At 34.0% G+C, this 23,837-nt stretch overlaps 1 protein-coding gene across 2 annotated transcripts in view; it reads left to right on the top strand.

Annotated features, from left to right (window-relative positions):
* Positions 1-23,837, top strand: part of LOC149785120 (uncharacterized) — a 279,057-nt gene that overhangs the window by 94,128 nt on the left and 161,092 nt on the right. For both annotated transcript variants that reach the window (XM_089978887.1, XM_089978886.1), the window contains exons 18-19: positions 4,414-4,479; positions 9,587-9,730. In XM_089978887.1, coding sequence (XP_089835013.1) covers positions 4,414-4,479; positions 9,587-9,730 — 210 coding nt within the window. The remainder of the gene's footprint in view (positions 1-4,413; positions 4,480-9,586; positions 9,731-23,837) is intronic.

The following is a 23,837-nucleotide window of genomic DNA, read 5'->3' as shown; positions in this document are numbered from 1 at the left end:
TACATGGCATAAAGGCAATTCAGGCTTGTACAATACCAAGCTTGGCACAGAGCTACATGGCATAAAGGCAATTCAGCCTTGTACAATACCAAACTTGGCACAGAGCTACATGGTATAAAGGCACTTCAGGTTTGTACAATACCAAGCTTGGCACAGAGCTACATGGCATAAAGGCAATTCAGCCATATACAATACCAAACTTGGCACAGAGCTACATGGCATAAAGGCAATTCAGCCTTGTACAATACCAAGCTTGGTACAGAGCTACATGGCATAAAGGCACTTCAGGCTTGTACAATAGTGATGTCACTCGGCTATCAGATATAGCCACCATCACTAACAATAGAAAATTGTAAAATGACTTCTTCAGCAGAAGTTCTGAATAGAATTTGATCATATTTGACAGAATGCAGTCTGGCATTGAAGACCTTACAGATATGTACAAAGGATGTCAGTATGCCTTCAAATATTGCCACGACTAAAATAAAATTAAAAAAACATAAATAATTTCTTCCCCAAAACTGCTAAACAGAATTTGTTTGGTCGGACTTTACCAAAAGTATTACAGACCTTTAAAATGTGTATAGTTAATGAAAATCTACCATCAAATATGGCTTCTGTTTCTAAAAATGGAAAACTTTTACATGACTTTTGTTCCAAAAGCACTAAATAGAATTTGACCAAACCTAATAAAAAAACATCCTGGCTTGAAGACCTTGCAAGTTGTTATAAGTGACATCAATCTGCCATGATAGAGAACTGCTATTCCTAAAAACATGCAAAACTTTGAAATAATATCCTTTCCAAATCAACACTTGACAGAAAATATCTCAGCATTAAAACCTTTACAATTTCTACAAATAATGACAATCTGCGAGCAAATACTCTTGCAAAAATAGAAAAACCTTATAACTCCTCAAAAACCACTGAACAGAAATTTACCAAATTTGATAGAAATCATCCTGGCTTAGATGAACTTGAATTTTATACAAATGAGGCAGATCTACCTTCATAAAAAGCTGCCATTACTAAAAACAAAAATCTAAAAATTACCTTTTCTTTGACACTGTTTAATAGAAATTGACTAGACTTGAGAGAAAGCTTTCTAACATGATGACCTTTCAAGCCACCATCAAACTTGACTACTGTTATTAGGACTATAAAAATCTAATTGACTATAGATCAAAAACTACTGGAGAATTTGTGACAAAACTGGATAGAAAACTTCCTGGCCTGATATCTGTTCAAATTTGTACAAAGGATGCTGATCAACCATCAAGGATGACTGCTGATATGTACTAACAATAAACATTTACATGACTTTAAAAAAAATACCACTCAATACAATTTGACCAAATTTGACAAAATGCATTCTGGCATAGAGAGCTGTTAAATTTTTTGCAAATGTTGCTTATTTGATAACAAATCTGGCCACCATCACTAAAAATGCACATACTTTTAAACGTTTTCAAAAACTTCTGAACACAGTTTGACTAGATTTGACTGAAGGTTTCCTGGCATAGAAGGGTTTAAATTTTATACAAACAATATTAATTTGCCTTCAATATAACCATTGCTGTTACAATAAAGAAAGACATTTAAACAACTTCTTCTGAAGACAACTCAGTAAAATGTGATCAAATTTCACAGAAATCATGAAAAAATTTTACTGAAAAAAATCATGTCAATCTGTCAACAAATGAGTAAGAAGTTACTAAAAATAGAAGAGCTTTTTAATAACTTCTTCTAAAAAATGCTTGACAGACTGATCAAACTGGACAAATGATGGCTGCCATTGCAACTGTATCTTGAGAAATAGATGAACAGACTTTGACCAACTTTGACACAAATCATCCTGGCAAAGGGGTCTTTCAATATTTGACAAATATTCTGATGTGCCATCAAATATGGATGTAGATATAAAAACTAGAGAAACCATGAAACATTTGTGTTTATATATCCAGTCAAGAGCATAGGAAGAAAGTTTGACAGAAAGCATCCTACTGACCTAGATTTCATGGCTAGCTGCTCTTGCATTTTCTATTCAGCAGGTGTGAGTCATTTGAGTGATCTCCAGCCCATTTGGGCCCCATTTTACTGTTTACTGACAAAATTGTATGGAAATATGTCCCCTGTTCAACCTGTACATTTACCTGAATGAAATTTATGGCATACATGGTATATGGATACAGTTCAAGTTTATAGTTTTTAAAAAGCAATGGGACTAACTTTAAATCCTATCTTGGCATATACACATAGATGAAATAACCATAAAAGCATGGAAAAGGATAGACATACTGCAAAGTTTGACATCTTAACTTGATAGAAAATCATTAGAACTTCTTTATTTCACCTTTATAAGACCTGTTTAAGAACATGAGGATATTATCCAGGATAACTGCACCTAGTTTGAAATAGATGAAATAGAAAAAATACAAGCCAATGCTGGGTTGTGGAGCAATATATTCAGAGGAACCTTATTAATCCAGACTCCATTTATCTGGAAACCTCACTATCCAAACAGTTCAACAGGAACAGAATTCCTAAATGTGAATTGCTCCATTAATCCAGAAATCTGCATTCCAGATCCATAAATCAAAATCATGGACCAAGGTGTAAAATTGCTATAAAACTTGCCTCAATAATCCAGAAATAATCTGTCCACAAATATATACAGTACATGTATATGGTATGATTACATCTTAAAATAAAAATGTGCATGATTCAGTTGCCTGAAAAACTCATTTATCCAGACATTTTCACTGGGAATGAAGGTATCCAGATTAAAGAGCTTCCACTATACCACTTGAGTTCAAGTTAAACGTTCTTTATCTACCCACCCCCACTCCATAAGTGCCAACATGCTTATAATTTTTTCCTTTTTCTTTTTCCCTTTATTTTCTCCTCTTTTGTTGATTTTCAAGTATACAGAAAAAAATATAAACACTTATTAGCTACTGTCTGACATTGTTATATTATAATATTTACAGTTTGTTACTTAAATACAGCATTTCAATGTTTGTCATATTATGCCTTCATTATTCACATCAGCCATCTTATATCAATAAATACTGTTAATGAAGAGTGAGCTCAAAATAAGCTTATGCTTGTTGATCAGTCCTCCACATCTATTGTTCAATTTGATGTTTAAACCAAAAATTAGTGTATTATCCATCATATTAGTATTTTTTAAGACAATTAATGTGCTCTCTAGACCCCCACTCCCTTTTGCTAGGATGATAGTTGTCACATATTTCAAATTGTCATTACTGTTTGCTAAATTTCAACAAGAATGATATCATTCAGATCAATCACACGTAATTCAACAAGAGTGATATCAGTCTGATCAATCACACATAATTCAACAAGAATTATATCATTCAGATCAGTCACACATAATTCAACAAGAATTATATCATTCAGATCAATCACACATAATTCAACAAGAATTATATCATTCAGATCAGTCACACATAATTGAACAAGAATTATGTTACCGGTATTCTGACCAAATCACACACAGTTCAACAGGAATGATATCATTGTGATCAGTCAATTAATTCAACAAGAATTATATCATTCAGATCAATCACACATAATTCAACAAGAATTATATCATTCAGATCAGTCACACATAATTGAACAAGAATTATGTTACCGGTATTCTGACCAAATCACACACAGTTCAACAGGAATGATATCATTGTGATCAGTCAATTAATTCAACAAGAATTATATCATTCAGATCAATCACACATAATTCAACAAGAATTATATCATTCAGATCAGTCACACATAATTGAACAAGAATTATGTTACCGGTATTCTGACCAAATCACACACAGTTCAACAGGAATGATATCATTGTGATCAGTCAATTAATTCAACAAGAATGATATCATTCTGATCAATCACAGATCATGTTATTATGGTAGTTAATATTTTGTCATTAATAAACTTCTATTGCACACACAGGTACCTATCCTCCAACAACATTTTGGATCATTCAGGTCAATCAGACATAATTTAACAAGAATGATATCATTCTGATCAATCGCACATTATGGTATCATGGTATTTAAAGTTTTGTCATTAATAAACTTTCTTTTTTTCACACACAGGTACCTATCCTCCAACAACATTTTGGATCATTCAGGTCAATCAGACATAATTTAACAAGAATGATATCATTCTGATCAATCGCACATTATGGTATCATGGTATTTAAAGTTTTGTCATTAATAAACTTTCTTTTTTTCACACACAGGTACCTATCCTCCAACAACATTTTGGATCATTCAGGTCAATCAGACATAATTTAACAAGAATGATATCATTCTGATCAATCGCACATTATGGTATCATGGTATTTAAAGTTTTGTCATTAATAAACTTTCTTTTTTTCACACGCAGGTACCTATCCTCCAACAAAATTTTGGCCATTGAGAATGGTGCTTTTCCACTACATCTAGTAACACTGTAAGTATTCTTAAGGTTTAATTGACTAACTTTCCTGAATTTCTTGCTTTATTTCTGGTTGATTTACCAATAATGCAAATCCAAAAATATTCTTACAATTATATAATATACCTTTGGAAAAGGATGTTTAACAACATATGAGTAACATTCTCTTACAGAGAAAACATTGTGTCAAGTTTGTAAGACAATGCTCAGTTTTTAATTACTTTAAATCCTATTAAAAGAAATGCAGTCAGTTACAGGCTGGTTGGAGACACATGATTATAAAGAATGAAATGCACAGTGGGTTCTTGTTAATTTTATTATCTCTCATATTTGAGAATATTGAAATATGATTATGAAGGTGATTTTTGTGTACCTTATTTGGTAGCAGGAATCTTGTAGATAGCCACTTTGTTCTAACCGTGATTTAGACTGACCAATAATCTGGCAATGTTTGCTTTCTTTCAGGGTGCTTTGTAAAAAGAACTTAATACCTTCAAAGTGAATGATAGTAACCCTTCTGACACTGCAATGAAGGACAAATGGATCTTAATTATTCTTGAAATAAGCTAATCCTGATAATCCTTTGTCTTAATCATCCTTGAAATAAGATAATCCTGATAATCCTTTGTCTTAATTATTCTTGAAATAAGATAATCCTGATAATCCTTTGTCTTAATCATCCTTGAAATAAGATAATCCTGATAATCCTTTGTCTTAATCATCCTTGAAATAAGATAATCCTGATAATCCTTTTTTCTTAATTATCATTGAAATAAGATAATCCTGATAATCCTTGGTTTTAATTATCCTTGAAATAAGATAATCGTAAGATAATCCTTTGTCTGAGTTATTCAACAATGACTGGAATAGGTATTGTTGTGATTGTGTGGTGACAGAAAAGTTGGATGGTATTGTTTTAAATTCACTGAATATCATGAACAAAGAAAACCCACAAGGAATCATCATCAACAATTCATTTAACATGCTGTTTAGAAGAAAGTAATGGATGTACATGTAGTTGTCATTAGTTTTAGTGCCTCAAAATGATACTCATTGATCACTGAATGCTGAAACATCAGAAAGTGCATCCCCCAAAATTAAATCTCAAATTTACTTAATTCAGGTGTTCCTGAGCTTAAAATAAGCTAAAATGGTGCCTATAAATAAGAATCAATGTGGTAACTTTTGTAAAATAAATAATTTTGTTGAAGTGCTGTTAATCACATCTCCATTGCTTGAGGTAAAGTGCATATGATTTGGTCCATTTTATCTGTTTGTCTGTCTGTCCCAAGAACATTGTCATGATTTTACACAGAACCTGCAAATGTAGACAAATTTAATTTAATATATTGATGATCTGATTATATTTTTGGGGCCATTACTGTGACATTTCATTCTTTTTTATTGTTTTTTTTTTGTTGCACTGGTACATCTTTTAAAATGACCTTGTTTGGATGAGTTAAACATTTGATATAGACAAATTAAATTTGACTGACATGCCTGAAGGCATAGATGACCTGATGGTATGTCTGATGGCATAGTTGACCTGAAGACATGTTTGAAAGCATAGATAATCTGATGGCATGTCTGAAGGCAAAGATGACCTGAAGGCATGTCTGAAGGTATAGTTGACCTGAAGGCCTGTTTGAAGGCATAGATGACCTGAAGGTATATCTGAAGGCATAGTTGACCTGAAGACCTGTTTGAAGGCATAGATAACCTGATGGCATGTTTGAAGTCAAAGATGACCTGAAGGCATGTCTGAAGGTATAGTTGACCTGAAGGCCTGTTTGAAGGCATAGATGACCTGAAGGCATGTCTGAAGGCATAGTTGACCTGAAGGCATGTTTGAAAATCTTGATTCTTGATACAGCTGCTCCCTCTGAATGGAAAGTCACACTGACATAAGGTTTTCACTTCAAGACTTCTTATGATGTCTAGTTGATCCTAAATAAAAATGGATTGATTTGGACATCCAGTATGGCTGCAACAGTGGCCAGCTTGACAATCTTGTTAATAATACTCCTCCTAAATAAATGGTCATTTCAACATGTGGTTTTTATGAAAAGACTCTTTGTAAGGTTTAGTTGATCCTCATTGAAAATGGTCCCTATCTGACATCCAGTGTGGCCACCTTATCGGCTATCTTGGCATGCTTGTTATAACTACTCCTCCAAATCATTTAGAGATTTTTACCAGAAGATTTCTTATGTATAGTTTGTCCTAAATGAAGATAATACTGATCTAACATCCAATATAACCACCATGGCAACCATCTTCAAGTCTTGTCACCAGAACTCCTGAAAAGATGTCCATATCAACATGGGGTATTCGCCAAAAGACTTATGATATCTAGTTGGCTTTTAAATGGAAATGGTGCCAATCATAACATCCAGTATGCACAGGTCTTTGGTCTCACCATGTGTGGGGTTTTATTAAAAATTGCTACATATAATGGGTGAGGAAAATGGCTCCTCTTCCTGTTAAAGTGGGGCTAAAAAATAGAGTTTGTTTTAAAATCCTTTTTCGAACAAATCAAAATACATTTAGTATGTGCTTCCCATCATGGGTGATTTAGTTCGATGAATTACTCTTAACTGGCAATGTTTGCTAGACTATAGTACAGTAATAACTTGTAGGTGTGGGACTCTAGAGTACAGTATTAACTTGTAGATGTTAGACTACACAGTACAACAATAATTTGTAGATGCTGGACTACAGAGTACAACAATAACCTTGTAGATGTTGGACTACAGAGTACAACAATAACTTGTAGATGTTGAACTACAGAGTACAACAATAACATGTACAGAGTACAACAACTTGTAAACATTGGACTACAGAGTAGAGCATTAACTTGTATATGTTGGACAATAGAGTACAGTAATAATATGTTTGCATGGTGGACTATACAGTACAGCATTAATTTGTATATGTTGGACTATACAGTACAGCATTAATTTGTACATGTTGGACTATACAGTACAGCAATAATATGTTTACATGGTGGACTATACAGTACAGCATTAATTTGTACATGTTGGACTATACACTACAGCATTAATTTGTACATGTTGGACTATACAGTACATCATCAGTTTGTATATGTTGGACTATACAGTACAGCATTAATTTGTACATGTTGGACTATACAGTACAGCAATAATATGTTTACATGGTGGACTATACAGTACAGCATTAATTTGTACATGTTGGACTATACACTACAGCATTAATTTGTACATGTTGGACTATACAGTACATCATCAGTTTGTATATGTTGGACTATACAGTACAGCATTAATTTGTACATGTTGGACTATACAGTACATCATCAGTTTGTATATGTTGGACTATACAGTACAGCATTAATTTGTACATGTTGGACTATACAGTACAGCATTAAGATGTATATGTTGGACTATACAATACAGCATTAATATGTTTACATGGTGGACTATACAGTACAGTATTAATTTGTACATGTTGGACTATATAGTACATCATCAGTTTGTATATGTTGGACTATACAGTACAGCATTAATTTGTACATGTTGGACAATAGAGTACAGTATTAATTTGTACATGTTGAACTTTAGAGTACATCATTAATTTGTATATGTTGGACTATACGGTACAGCATTAATTTGTACATGTTGGACTATACAGTACAGCAATAATATATTTGCATGGTGGACTATACAGTACAGCATTAATTTGTAAATGTTGGACTATACACTACAGCATTAATATGTACATGTTGGACTATATAGTACAGCATTAATTTGTACATGTTGGACTATACACTACAGCATTAATATGTACATGTTGGACTATACAGTACAGCATTAATTTGTACATGTTGGACAATAGAGTACATTATTAATTTGTACATGTTGAACTTTAGAGTACTTCATTAATTTGTATATGTTGGACTATACAGTACAGCATTAATTTGTACATGTTGGACTATACAGTACAGCATTAATAAGTACATGTTGGACTATGCAGTACAGCATTAATTTGTATATGTTGGACTATACAGTACAGCATAAATTTGTACATGTTGGACTATACAACATGAATCTTTAATTCACCCAACTTCAGTGAATTGGACTGTTCCACATTATGTACTCATTCATTTGGAAAATCTTCATCTCTTTCCAATGTGAATTGAAATTACATTTAGATCATCTTCATCCCTTTCCAATGTGAATTGAAATTACATTTGGATCATCTTCATCTCTTTCCAATGTGAATTAATAATTTCAATGTGCAAAAAGAGACTTGTAGATAATTGTAGTAATACTTTCTTCATTGATAAGTTTTTGGCCACTGAATATGCAGCTAAATGTACAAAGTAAACATAAACAGGTGTTGAAAATAACACTTGACAATGCTGTAAAAAACAATGAAATGCCAGCACTTTTAATATGTAATGTTATTCCTGCAATGTTTTAATGACAAAATTGGGTTTTAGTAACCTCAAAACCATTGTTTATGTTGCTATAATTGATGCCATATATTCAAGTGACATTTATGATGTAAAAATAAACATGGGCATGAGGGTAATTCAGAATGGCTGCTATATACATCCAAGGTTTCTTCTAGCATGAGACAGAAAAGACTGATAATGTTTGGTGTACAGTCACATCATCAATGATTTTAGAGTAATTTTCCAATACAAATGAGATAGAAAAGACTAATAATGTTTGGAATACAGTCACATCATCAATGATTTTAGAGTAATTTTCCAATACAAATGAGATAGAAAAAACTTATAATGTTTGGAATACAGTCACATCATCAATGATTTTAGAGTAATTTTCCAATACAAATGAGATAGAAAAGACTTATAATGTTTGCAATACAGTCACATCATCAATGATTTTAGAGTAATTTTCCAATACAAATCAGCAAGTGACATCAATTGGGATCTGCTCTGCCTTTTATATTATATGTTCAAAAAAATTCTGATCCAACGGCCACCTTCATATGATTACTACCAAGGCTCTTAGACATGAAGTATGCATTTTTCATTGGAAAGAGAAAATAATTTAGTTTATACTGACCATGCATGGGAGGGAAGGAAAAATTACAATTACTTTTTTCACATTTACAGATTCCTTTCTGGGAATGACTTCCACTTTCTTCACAAACACCCTTTCAGTAATCTGACCAAACTCAGCTACCTGGAACTGTCCAGCAATGAGATAGAGTATTTACCATCAGATGCTTTTGAGAACTGCACATCATTACAGAACATGTAAGTCTAGAAACATGCTATTATATTTTTTAAAAATCTGTAAAGAAAACAACATCTACTGATTTATATGTTGATTGTGTTTGTTATGCCAGTACAATACAGATATTGAGATATCATCAACTAATTGTGAATACAGTGCATTCCTGCTGTATTCAAAGACACTGTTGGGGTTTTCTTTCAACTCAATATGTGTGTTTTGAGGTCCCAAGGGGTGTGGTGGGGTAGGGTGGTCAGTGCACATGAGCAAACAAAGAAATATCATTCAATTGAGCATAAAATAACTTTTCATATTAGCCTGTAGAAAATTATTGAAAATTCAAATCTGAATAAAAGAAAATAACTTGCCTGTCTCGTTCAAAGCATTTAATACACTTACAAAGAAAAAAATTAATTGGTAGACTTATTATTAGCAAATACCATCACATGTGCCAACACTCACATAATCACAACCACACTGACATTAAATAAAAACATACACCAAATTTGTCTTTAAATTACATAGGCTTAATTGGATGCAGTCTTTGCTACCCACATTAGTTCAATACAGGGTTTGAAGGCAATCCAAGCATCTTTAGTGTTCATGATGCTCACTAGAGACTGGATAGCAATGGTGTTCAACTTCTGTGCTTTGTTCTTTAAGTGAATCCTGGTTGGATCCAAGTTGTTCTTGATGACCATAATGTTAGCCTTGTCAGAACTGTATCTGATGCAGTCTGATCATGAGATATGTTTTGTCTTTATAGAAAAATGAATATAGATCACAATTTCAGAAATCCTGGTTGATGGAGTTTCACTTTATGAAACAAGACACTGAGGGGAAGAATTTAATTCTTTGCGCACACCACAAACGGCATATCAACATAAGTTACTCCGGAGTGTATGACATCCATTGGAATAGGAGCACCACCTGTATGATGCACATTCGACACGCTGAATTGAACATTCAGATTAGTTCTCTATATTATTTTCCATTATCTTAACCTTGTTAAAATACTTGCTACTAATTGACCATTGCTTTTCAAGATGATTTTAGCCATGAAATAGATTGATTAAAATACAATAATAAGCACACACTCTTGCTTGTGTAGTTGATTTGTGTTGATAAAGCATGAACACCTGTACTGGACAGTGGCATTTACTACTGCTGCACTACCTGTAAAACCCCTTTAAACTTGAAAATATTATGTCCCCTCCCCCCTTCCCCAATGAAATGGTCATACTGGGACTATGTGCTTTTATAAGTAAATACTTCTCGAAGGTTCTGGAAAGTTGACCCTCATCTGGGAATTTGTTTTGCTTTTTGAGTTACTGTATAATCATTGTTTATAGAGATAATTCTCAGTCGGGGTTTTTAATTTACACTGGAAAGTGTCTGTATCAGTTTGGAGTTATTTTAAGGTTTATTCAAATTATTTGGATTCAAAAGGATTAATTCTTTTTCCTAGAAATATATGAGTGCTCATGCAGAATTCTTGGACAAAGACATTTCATTAATTCAAACACTGGATTATTGTTTGCGAATAACACAGAACTGTAGACATTCCAACACCATAAAGGATACAATATACGTCATCGCCTTCCGTCTTGGAGTCTTTGTTGGGACTCTAACTTGAATTCATTAGAAGATTTAATTATTAGGGCTTGTAAAATTTAATTCATGGATTATTCTTGGATTACTTTTGGATTTGATTCTTAAAACTGTAAGTTCTTATATTTTAATTTTTTACAGAGTTTTCCAGGGAAATAAATTATTTGTTAATTTTTTCAAAGCTTGTTGTTTTCACTTTTCTTGTGTTACTGTTTGTTTGAGCCTAGCATGTAACATAAGAATAATGTCATGCCATCTGCAAACAATTGGTGGTGGATAGCTCATCGTGATATGGTAAATCATTGAGGTATAGCAGAAAGAGTAATGGTCCAAGAACTGATCATTGTAGAACACCTGACTTTATCAGTTTCTTATCTGAAAGTTTATTCAAAATAGAAAATTCTTATTGTCTGCTTTTTCCAGGAGGAATTTATGATTTACAAGGTCAGAAGCCTTTGTAAGGTCAAGAAACATTATACCTACCAGATTACCTTTATCTATTGCTGTTAACAAATCATCCACCATTCTAGTTTGTGTAGTCTGGCATGAATGTCCTTCATGAAAGCCTGATTGTCATGAATGTTGTAAATTAAAGATTCCAGGTAGTTTCTAAATTAATGGCAAACATATCTTTCTAATATGTTTGAAAATGATGATAAAACATGATATAGGTCTATAGTTATTCATATCAGAAAGATCTCTCTTCTTATGTCTTGGAAATACTTTGGCAGTTTATGCTGTTTGGAAAAATATTTCTGGAAATACTTAGATTGAAGATATACACAAGTGACAGTTCAATCACTTTAGATGAGAATTTTAGGAATTTAGCAATTATATCATCTGGACCTATAGCTGTTCTGACATCAAGTTTATTTAATTCATTTAAAGTCTACTGGTATTCAAGATTTATTTTAGATATTTTGAAGATCTCTTCTTTGCTAAGTTTTAAAGAAATTTAATTCATCACTGGAAAAGCATTTTTTGAGCTGTGAGATCCACAAATGTTTCATTTATATTCACGAAGTAGTCATTGAGTGCATTTGCAATTTGAAGAAGTTCTTGTTGAATATCACCATTTTCATCACTAATGCATGTAAATGGCAAGTTATTGACAGATTTGCTGTTCAAGTCACTGGAGGTTTTCGAGAGTTTTCAAGGGTTCTTTTTCGTAATACTATCTGATATTTCAATGGAATAGTAAGTTTTCTTTGCCTTTTGAGTCATTGACTTGACTCTTTTTTCCATAATCTGTAATTGTCAGTATTTTTTAATTTATGAAATCTATCCCTGATCTAAATAGAATTCAGTATATCAACTATAATCCAGTTGGGTCGATTTTGTTGCTGGACTCGCTCGAAATTAATAGGAGCATGAGTGTTAAGAGTGTCAGTAAACACATCTATCCAGATGTCAAGAGTATCTGATGGGTCATCAGAACATTCAATTACTGACCAAAGGAACATTGATGAATTTAATCTTTTCATTATTCGATGCTTGATATGTTTGTGATGATAGACGTTTTACTTTTATGACTTAATTTTGATGTACAGGACAATGATCACTTATGGAATATTGGGGAACTACAAATTCTGTAATATCATCAGCAATGTTAGTATAGATGTGATCAATTAGTGTTTCAGATATCTCTTCCATTCTGGTGGGTACATGAACTACCTGTTGATAATTCAGTGAATTCATGGTTTTAATCTAGCTTTGTTTGGTGTCATAAAGTAAATTGTAATGAAGTCACCTACTGAACAGATTTCTTTGTTTTCTGTGCACAGAGTTTTAAGCTTATTTTGAAATAAAATCACCAAAGATTGTCAGTATTCAGTAGTCTATATACACAGGTTAATACAAACGGTTTTTGAACATTATGTCTCATTTCTAGCCAAATTGTTTCCATACCATTATCTTCAAGATCATATCATCATTTGAAAGGAATGATGTCTTTAATGTAAAGAAGAAGTGCATCACCCATTTGGAAAAGTTGGTCTTTTCTTTGAAAACTGTAGTTAAGAATTTTAAGTTTTATTTCCCCTGTAAGTGCCTCAGGATCCCATGATATGGAATTGGTCATGTGATGAGTTAGTGAATGGTCCAGCACCAAGGAGTCAGTACTTTGTGTTTTTCAGCTGAACTTTCATGAAATTTGAAATTAGCATGGGGCAGAAACTTCCTCTACCATTTTAAGGCCTTATACAGTAACAAGTGTACCATACTGCATTGTTTCATCATTTTTGAGTGTCGTCTCTTGCACAGCTTTGTACAATGGCAGAATTGGGACAAAGCCAAAAGTATCCTGTCAATATGAGGCATGGACTATTGCAAGAAATATTGCAAAATAGTGCCAAGCAGCGTTTAGCTAATAAGGCCAAAGATTTCTCCATCACCGTTGCAACAAAATGCAATGATTCACAAGGGGGAACAACTTTGCAAAATGATAGCCCTGTAGTGGCATCAAAATCAAGGAGAAATCCTGCATCTACAAATAAGGGGACTACACCATTACCAACAATGAGTTTGTCATGTGACTGTGAAATCTCGAGAGAGTAGGTGACAGAAAACGTGACATATGCACTGCGCCCAGATGACAGTCTTATTGAATGACAAGTGACACACAATCAAGTGATGTGGGACCATCAGTTTGAATTATTGACCTATTTGTCAGCTATGGTAACATCTTTGAAGTCACAAGTTGACAGTCTTAGCAAAAACCTGTGGCTGATATGCCAGAATTTGATGGACCGGCATGGAAAATGTGTACAGACAGAAACAATTCAGCATAGAGAGGGAAGAGATCTTTCTAACACCAGTGCGGAAAGTGAGGAAGATGTCGATGACTTCGAGCATGGCCTTCAAAACTTAGTAACATCACCACTAAATTCAACCTCAGAAAATGAAGGAAATGACATCCTGAAAGAACTCACTGACTTTTATGAAGTGCATGAACGTTGTGGGATGCCCATTCAGGAGAGCTTGGCCAAAGTTGTGAATGCAGGATTCAGGGCCCAAATAGCACAAGATAAATTTAAGGACTTGAGTGAAAACCATTTATGGCCACAAAATTGCCAAAATTTAAGTGTGCCTAAGGTAAGTTCCAAAATTGGGCAAAAATGAACAAGGCTACAAAACAAATGGCTGCCAAGCTCCAAAAGTTCCAAGGAACTGTTGCTAAAGCTAGTGTTCCCCTTCTCAGGCTCATGGATGAATTACTACATAATAAGTTAGACGGTACACCTACAAATGTAAATAAACTGCTTGCAGATGCTGGTGATGTATTGAGGATGCTTTCTTCTGCATTTTGTGACATGTCTCATAAGAGGAATGAACTGATCAAGCTGGATCTCCATTACATTTATCAATCTCTCTATGCACCCCAAAATAAGGTAACTGACCTCCTGTTAGGAGATGATCTGTCTACAAAAGTTAAAAATATTGCAGATGCTCAGCAGATGGGGAACAAAGTGTCTGGAAAGTTTAAGGCTTCAAACACTGGTAGATACTCAAATGATAAAGGTGCTCAAGCAGGATCCAAGTTTTTCTTTTAAGATTGGGGCCCAGTCCCAGTCCTATCAATGGCAACCATACCAACAGTGACAATAGAACCTCAAAAAGAGGAGACCTTACAACCCCTGTCAAGATTTGTGAACAGCGGCAGTGTTGCATCTTCCACAAAAACTGTAAGTAGCAGTTTTCCCATTCATGAGAGCACAGTTTCTTTCCCAGCCTTATATAATACGCCTGAAAATTTTGTTGCTGGTAAAGTTAGTCAGTGTGCTAAAAAATGGCAGAAGATAACCTCTGATGCATGGATTTTATCTAATCTGAAAGGTTATAGACTCGAACTTGATAACAGCCCAGTCCAAACTTGTATTCCAAAGCAGAGAAAATTCTCTGACAAAGAATGAACTGTAATTACAACTGAAATTGATAAACTGCTGAAAAAGTGAGTATTGGAGAGAATAAACTTTGCCTGCGTAAAATAATTGTCTAACATTTTCACTAGAGAAAAGCATGATGAGAGCATCCAGGTTATACCTAACAGCATGCTTTCAATGCACATGTGGTACATCACCATTTTAAAATGGAGATATTAAAAACAGCACTGACCATGGTTCACAAAGATTCTTATTTTGCTTCTATGGACCTGAAAGATGCATATTACTCTAATTCCATTTGACATTGTTTTTCACAAATATTTGTGCTTTCACAGGATAGGCACAGGCATTGATTGAGTTTTGTGAAATAGTGTTGAAGTGGAAACATTTGATTATTCATGAATTAGCACAGTTAATAGGCACAATGGTTGCTAATGAGCCAGGCTTAGAATATGCCCCACTCTACTACAAACTTTTGGAAAGGGAGAAAGATTACTGAAAATGCATAAGGGCAATTATGATGCATCAATTTCTTTTTCCAGCACAGCTAAAGATACAATTAAATGGTGGATCCAAAATGTTAAAATCAGTTTTATGCCTGTTTGCAGAGGTTACCCAGACATTATTATCAAGAGTGACAGTTCTCTTATAGGATGGGAAGGGGTGAATGAGACAGACGATGTTAAAACTGGTGGATGCTGGAGTAGTACTGAGAAAATGAGCCACATCAATGTTTTAGATGCAGGTCTGCTTCCTGACATTAAAGTCTCTTTATAGATACAGATATAACTTACACATTAGGATCTTCATGGATAATACTGTAGCTGTTGCCTACATTAACAAAATGGGAGGTAGGAAGAGATTGCTATATCAAATGCCCCATGATATTTGGTTTTGGTGTATAGAAAGACAGATTTGGTTGAGTGCTTGCCATCTTCCTGAAAAGAATAATGTAGAAGCAGGAATTTCAATGATGATGTAGAGTGGATGTTAAACAAAGCAATCTTTAATAAAAATTCATGCAATATTTGGACAGTTTGATAATGATATGTTTGCCTCAAGATTGAATCTTCATATTCACAAATAGGTGTCATAAAGACCAGACCCACATGTGTGGACCATTGTTACTTTCTCTACAATGTGGTCAGACCTAATTTTATATATGTTCCCATCTTTCAGCCTGGTGGGACTTGTTCATAAGATAGTAGACGACTGCAGAAGTGGTTCTTGTAGCATCATTGTGGACAATGCAGCCCTGGTTTCCCTGCCTTTTGCGACAAAGTTCAGCAATCATAAATTCTTCCACAGATTCACTTCCTGTTGACCTTACCTCAGGATCCACTCAAGGAACATCAACTGTGGAAAATCTGGCTAGCTGTGTTTTGCTTATCAGGAAAGCCCTGTTGTGTAAAGGCATATCAGGACAAGCTGCATTGTGTCATACTCAACTCATGGAGAGAATCCACAAGGAAACAATATTGGACACATCTCCAGAAATGGTTGCAATTTTCAGTTGGGAAACATATTGATTCCCTTGATCCACCTGTAAATTTGGTCCTGGATTTCCTGACAGAGCTGTTTGACTCTGCTTTAGGTTACAGCTCCATCAACACTGCCAGATCTGCTATATCTAATTTAGTTAAATTGAGTAGTAATGTTGACCTAGGTAACAATGTGCTCATAGAAAGATTTTTGATGAGTTTTTCTATGTAGGCCATGTTTGCCAAGATATGGCATAACCTGAGAGGTGAGAACTGTGTTTCAGCATCTGGAAAAATTGTTTCCCTTGGGAAACATTTCTTTGAAACAAGTGACTCAGAAACTAGTGATCCTGTTGGCCTTACTTAGTGGCCAAAGATGCCAAACTTTGCATGTCATAAATATTGATGATATTACTATTTTTTCTGATGGAGTTGTTGTCAGAATTAGGGACCTTTTGAAGCAAAGTAAAGCTAGTCAACATCGATCACAACTGACTTTTTCTGCGTATCATGATAAAAGACCATGCATAGTTGAAAGTTTACAAGAATACATCAGTAGTACTTCTTCCTCTGGGGAAATGAGAAAAAGTTATTGATAACCACACAACCTCCTTTTAGAGCTGTTGCTAAAAGCGCCATAGCTAGATGGATCAAGACTTATGAAGGAGGCAGGGATTGATGCATCCATTTTTGGGGCCCACAGCACTAGAACTGCATCAAACACTGCTGCAGCTAAAATGAAACTGTTTTTGCATACTATTATTAAGAATGTAGGATGGAGTAATGACTGCACTTTCCACAAGTTCTATCATAAATCTGTATTGGATAGCTTACATTTCAGCAGTGCTGTGCTTGGGAAGTCCCAGCTATAAAAAATTTTGATTCAATCTCAGATGCTTATATATTGTTCTTTATTGTTTTATCTAGTATCACAAATATACATTTTACTTTATTTTTTCATAATTGTTGTGCTTGGATGCATAAGCTCTGAAATCTCATGGGATCCCGAGGCATTACAGGGGAAAAAAAGGAACCAAGTGCCTGAGGGATCACATGAGATGGAATTGGTCACGTGATGAGTCAGTCTTTAGAACATGATCAGCTTGGATGTCTCAGAGAACAACAATAGGGTGGGATATGCATGAAGATAATTAATTTGCATATGGGTGGGCATGTGATCCATCAGGCACTTACAGGTTCATAAAATCCCAATCAAACTGCGACTTTGGTAAGTCTTGTTTAATTGTGAAATTTGTCATCATGACAAAGTTCATGTCAGAAGGTTTCACTTAATTCAAAAATATAAATTTCTGAATTATTTCATGAAAAAAGTAATTAAATTTGGTCTAGTTTAAAAAAATTATGGATGTTCAATGGAGATTATGAGACTTTTTGCTTGGGCCATTACTTTTGAGAGAATTCTGGGCAATTGGAGATGAATGGCCTGGAATGTTGGAATTAATATTTTCACTTTCAATATATGAACCATGATATTCCTCTAAATTCTCTTCTATTCAGTGTAGTAAATCATGACTATCAACTGTTTTTTCTGATGATTTTGTAAATGAGTCTTGAAACATTAGTATGTTCAAACCTCTTTCATTAACATGGAGACTCCAAGTATGAGAGTGTTTTTACAGGGATTGTCATGTTAATTGATGTTTTAACCTCTGTATCTGGTCGAAACAACTGTATTATGAAATCTAAAGCCGTTCCATGTTAGGTGGGAAGATTGCTATTTGTAACATTGCTTGGTAGAGTTTTCCAGTATCTTGAGGGACTTAAGTTTTGTTTCCTTCATTCTAGGTGGGAGTTGGAATTATTTTCTTTTTGAGCATTTTTCTTTTCTTTTCATAAGCCTGCTTATTTCATTGATGTGCTTTTGGGATTCTGCTGTCAGAGTATTGACCATTTCTGTTTTCATATTTGTAATGTCTTCCTACACTGCTCCTATAAATATTGGAAGCAGCAAAGTCATATTTAAGCTACAGAATTTGTGACAGGAGTGAATCTTTGTCTTACTTTAATTGTTATACTTTATCATTTGTGTGTTGTCCTCTTCCTGAATAAAGTAACAGCTTGATAACTTACTTAGGTCACGTCTAATGGCTTTATTTGTTTTTTCAAAGCTCATAAATTTTGTTTTGAAATCTGATAGCTGTTCTTAAAGTTTTTCATGTTTATTCCTTATAGACTGCTATTTGGTTTTTAAAGACTCACATTGTTGAAGCAATTTGTTTTCCCTCATTAGGGTTGTCATGTCTTTTTTATTGCCTTTCATTGCTCCCTGCAGTCCGAAGACTTGATCTGACTTAGTATTAGACTTTGTGATGGCCTTGGGAGCAATTTATTTTTTATTGCTTTCTCAAGCTATCTCAGCTGAAATTCCCTGACCACTGTGGTCTTCAGCTTCTGGTTCCTGAAGGGAAGATCTTTGATGAATTTCCCCAGTCAGTTGGTGTGACAACACTTAATTCCATATCTGACTTCCAAATAGGAGAGAATTGTCCATGATCCTCTGCTAAATGAACAGTAGCCCCACAAAAGGTTACAAAGACTGGTTTGGGGTGCTACTGGCCTGCAAAATGTTCTGATTGTTTCCATGGTAACCTTTGTAAGAGTCAATTTCTGCAGATAGGAGATGAAAATTAGTTTCAGTCCATTCTTTATAGTTAGGCCCCTGAGTAAGTAAGGTGTTTGTGGAACTATACAAAATTAATTGTAACTTTTAGGAATGCAGACTTTCTGGTGAATTCAGAATTTTGAAGCTCAAGCTATTATTCTTCATATCAGTTCCTTAAAGGTATCTTGACATCTGTTTGTTCTGCAATTAAGATATAAGTTCTTTATTACAAACAGTTACAGTACCACTCTGGTGGCCTATTGTTTAGAGCATCTGCATTGGATGTGGGAGGTCGCAGGTTCGAACATCAGCTGAGTCATGTCAAAGACTTATAAAAAATGGTACTAGCAGCTGCCTCACTTGGAGCTCAGCATTAAGGGGTTAGTGTTAGGACTGGTTGGCCTGGTGTCAGGATAATGTGACTGGGTGGGACATGATGCTACATGTCTGTGGCATGATGCCCCAATGCTAGACATCACTCTAAACTACCACAATGCGGACATCGTAGCAATATGACTAACAATTTCTTAAAGTTATGCTAAAAATCCAAAACACACGCACACACACACAGAAATTTGCAGAGTTTGTTTTGTACTTTAAACTGTAATTATCATCAACATCTGACAGTTGTTTTGTGGGAGAAGTTTAAATTTCACTTTTAGAGAATCCAAAGAAACTGCTTCCTTATTCAAGTGAGGTAATCTTGACTCAAACACAGTAGATTGATAGAGTCTTGGTAACAACTAAAAGCAAGGTCTTATTTCTTTAGAATATATTCTCATATTAAAAACAGAATGTAGATTAAGCTTTTTAAACACAAAGCTAGAAGTTGCATTTGTTGTAGCAGTTTAGAATAAATGGTGTGAGACTGTGTTCTCTGAATGGAGTGTGAAAAGAAATGATCATAATGATAACTGAAACTGTTACACAATCATCAATAGAATATTTTACCTAAAGGTAATAATTGGCTAGTAGAATTTTGACAGCTTCTTATGCAGTCAACATGCCATTGGGATGAAATGTAATCAAAACACAGCAACCAGGATTTTCCATTTTGAATCCAAATCTTCACATCCTGATGTTTATACATTGCATAAAAATAAAATAATACTTACAGTCATTGAATCTAAATGTTAGAAAGATAGAAGAAACAAGGACTTTTATAATGGCTTCTCAGTATTGCAAAGCATAATACCAAGGAGACTTCTTAGAACAGATGTACAGACTCTTAGAGGTGCAAAAATCAACATCACAGACAGAATAATACTGACCTAACCAAATACAACCAAATTATTATTTTAGTAGGTGGAAATGATGCCAGTGATGGAAAGTCACTTAATCAAATCAAAACAGATTTTGAAAGTTTACTGTATGCTGCTAGGTATTGCAGTCCAGATACATGTAAAATAATGATACCAGGACTACCTCCTTTTGTGGACACCAGGGTGAAAGAAATCAATGATCTGATAATTGACCTAGTATGTGAAGACTTCAGCCTACAGTACAATTCCACAATACACATTATTCTTTCTTCAGAACCAGGACATCAGCCTAAACCTCTACCATAGAGACAAAATTCATTTAAGTAGAAAATGAACCTCTCAACTACTGAGAAATATTAACATGTATGCCCCAGTTTTATCAAGCACTATAACGAAGTATAATGTCTCTACTGTGGAGAAACTGGGTATGTGATACAGGTATGCCATCATAGAAAACAGACTAAGTGCTTCAGATACCATAAATTTGGACACAAACAACAACTGTGAATCAATGTATTATACATACTAGGAAGCTAGGAAAGAGGAGAATGCCAATGCTTCATTTATAACAAATCTAAATGTACCTAGTGAGACTCTTGACTCTAACTATTCAATGGACACTATGGTAAATGCAAAAGTTAATGGATTTTCAGGGTCTATATTTGACTTTGCAGATATTACCATTAATATATATTAACATTTAAATATGGAAATAGGATGTCAAAATGATAAAAGTAGTATAGAGACAATCTCACTGAGTACCCCATTGCATGATGGCATACATATAATTGATATGAAACTAAATACAAAAGGTTTTAACAGTGATCACTTAAATGTACAAGGTATAGTGGGAAAAATAGACCAGATTAAGTTAATGTTGCCTTCCAAGGAAAATAATATACATGTTTTAGGATTCACTGAGACCAGATTAAATGCTAACCACAATGATAATCTATTTCACTGTCAAGGCTACAATAAACCATTATGCAGGGACAGAGAGACAGCAGGGGGAGGTCTTGTTGTATACATAAGGAAAGATGTAAATGCAGTAAGGCAGCCTGACTTGAGATTTTTGGGTGTAAATTTCTCAAAATAATGCAAAATCATTCAGTTAGTTTCATTTATAGACCACCTTCCTCCAAAGCAATTTGGAATGATAACTTTTTGAAACAAATGGAAAATGTTCTTGCACAGGAGAAAGAAACATATATACTTGGCAAAAATAAATAAGGACCTACTCAATACTCAAATAAGGAACACCTGAATGGAATTTATTGAATCATTAGGCCTAGTCCATCTGGTAAATGAGCCCACAAGGGTAACAGAAATATCAAGCACTCTTATTGATCACATTTACACCCTACCAGACAATGTGACTTATGTTAATGTACTGAATGCTGGTCTTAGTGACCACTATCCTACTTTTTTGGCAGTAAGGTTAAATGTTTTACATATTTAGGCTCTTACAGAAAGTAAAAAGAAAAAAGTGAAGACAACAAACTTTGTAAAATTTAACAAATAATTTATTTCCGTAGAAAACAAGGTAAAAATTAGAAAAAGAACTTATAGTTTTATGAATCAAATCCAAAATTAATCCAAGAATTAAACAATAGAAGTCCTATTATTAAAAAGTCCTAAATGAAGCTGAACTCGAATCCCGATGAAATCCAAAATGGAAGATAATGATGTCTCTTGTAACCCGTGAAGTGTGAACAGTCTCTTGTTGAATCACAGAAATATTATTCCAGTTTTTGAATTCTGTATAAATTTCAATAAATGTCCTTGTCCAAGAATTAATTTAGAGCACTAGTATTTCCAGGGAAAACAAGTACTTGAAATCCAAATAATTTTGAAGAAAATAAAATAATTAGCCCAAAACTGGTCACAACATAAAACAACTTGACTTGTCAAGTGTTAAGGCACGAATGACAATTCTTCTCAAAACATTAATAATAAGTCTACCAAGATGCAAAACAGATGCCCATATGGAGGTCAAGAGTTCATCCTTCTGGGAAAACCAAAAGTTTGTAACAATAAACACATGTTCTTTGTCATGCAATCCCAGTATGGCCTTAAATCCACTTAATGAACCTTACTCTGAGAAAGAATTTTTTAAAAAAAGTTGTTTACCAAAAACTAACACTGGTTCTGAATCAAGGTCAGAAACTAGGTCAGCATTAGATACAATGTCTCTATAAAACTGTTTAAGTCAAAAATTAAAAAAAATATCAGTCAGAACTGAACTTTGTTCTGGAATATCAAATCCAGTAAATGAAGTTACATTACAATAGTATGTAATGGAATTTTAAAAAGTTTAAAACTAACAAAATAATTAAATTAAATCAAATATAAATTTAAAAAAATATACATAACAAATGCAAGAGAAATAGGAAAAATACACACAGAACTATCACTTACAGCTCGTTCATAAATTTTAATTTCTCGATGACCTATATAAAGTTCCATGGAATATGATCCAAAATTTTGATGACATAGATGAAGCTCTGAGAGTGTGGACTGACTTATTCATGGATGTAGTCTCTAAGCATGCACCACTGAAAGTACATCGAGTAAAGTATGAAATCCATCCTAATTGGCTTACTACTGAAATCCAAGATGCTATGAAAACACAAGACCAATTCAAGGCTATGGGAAACCATGCATAATAGAAAGTATGGAGAAATAAAATAACAAGTATGATTAAAAAAGCTAAAAAAACTTATTATCAATCATTGCTTGAAAACAAAAAGGGCAACACAAACTCCACTTGGAAAGTCTTCAATGAACTTACTGTAGGAACACACAAAGATCAGACAAATAAAATTCATTCACTTCTGGTAAATGACACCATAGTCACTGATGACACTGACATTGCAGATGTTTTGAATGATTTTTTCACCAACATTACCATGAACTTAAAAGAACCAGTGATAGAAAACAACTTTAATGAACTGAAAAAGTTCTACAGCAGCAAAATCTCTAAGGAGGTATGTTTCTCTATCCCACCAGTATAAAAAACTGTTAAAAAATGTCTCAGTGAACTTGATACCAAGAAAGCTACAGGACTTGATCAGATTGGTCCACAACTCATTAAAACTTCTGCCTCAGCTATTTCAGATAGTATAACATTCATAATTAATTTAAGCAACCTCATCTATCCCCAAAATATGGAAAACTGCAAAAGTAACTCCTATTCAGAAATCTAGTTCTAAGGATATTGATGCTGATAACTACCTGCCAATGTCAATGCTACCAAACTTGTCAACATTGAT

The sequence above is a fragment of the Sinohyriopsis cumingii genome, chromosome 13, assembly GCF_028554795.1.
Source record: "Sinohyriopsis cumingii isolate HCF-2022 chromosome 13, ASM2855479v2, whole genome shotgun sequence".
In the NCBI taxonomy this organism is placed as follows: Eukaryota; Metazoa; Mollusca; class Bivalvia; order Unionida; family Unionidae; genus Sinohyriopsis; species Sinohyriopsis cumingii.
Note: the sequence above shows the minus strand (reverse complement) of the source record. Positions and strands in the feature narration are given on the sequence as shown.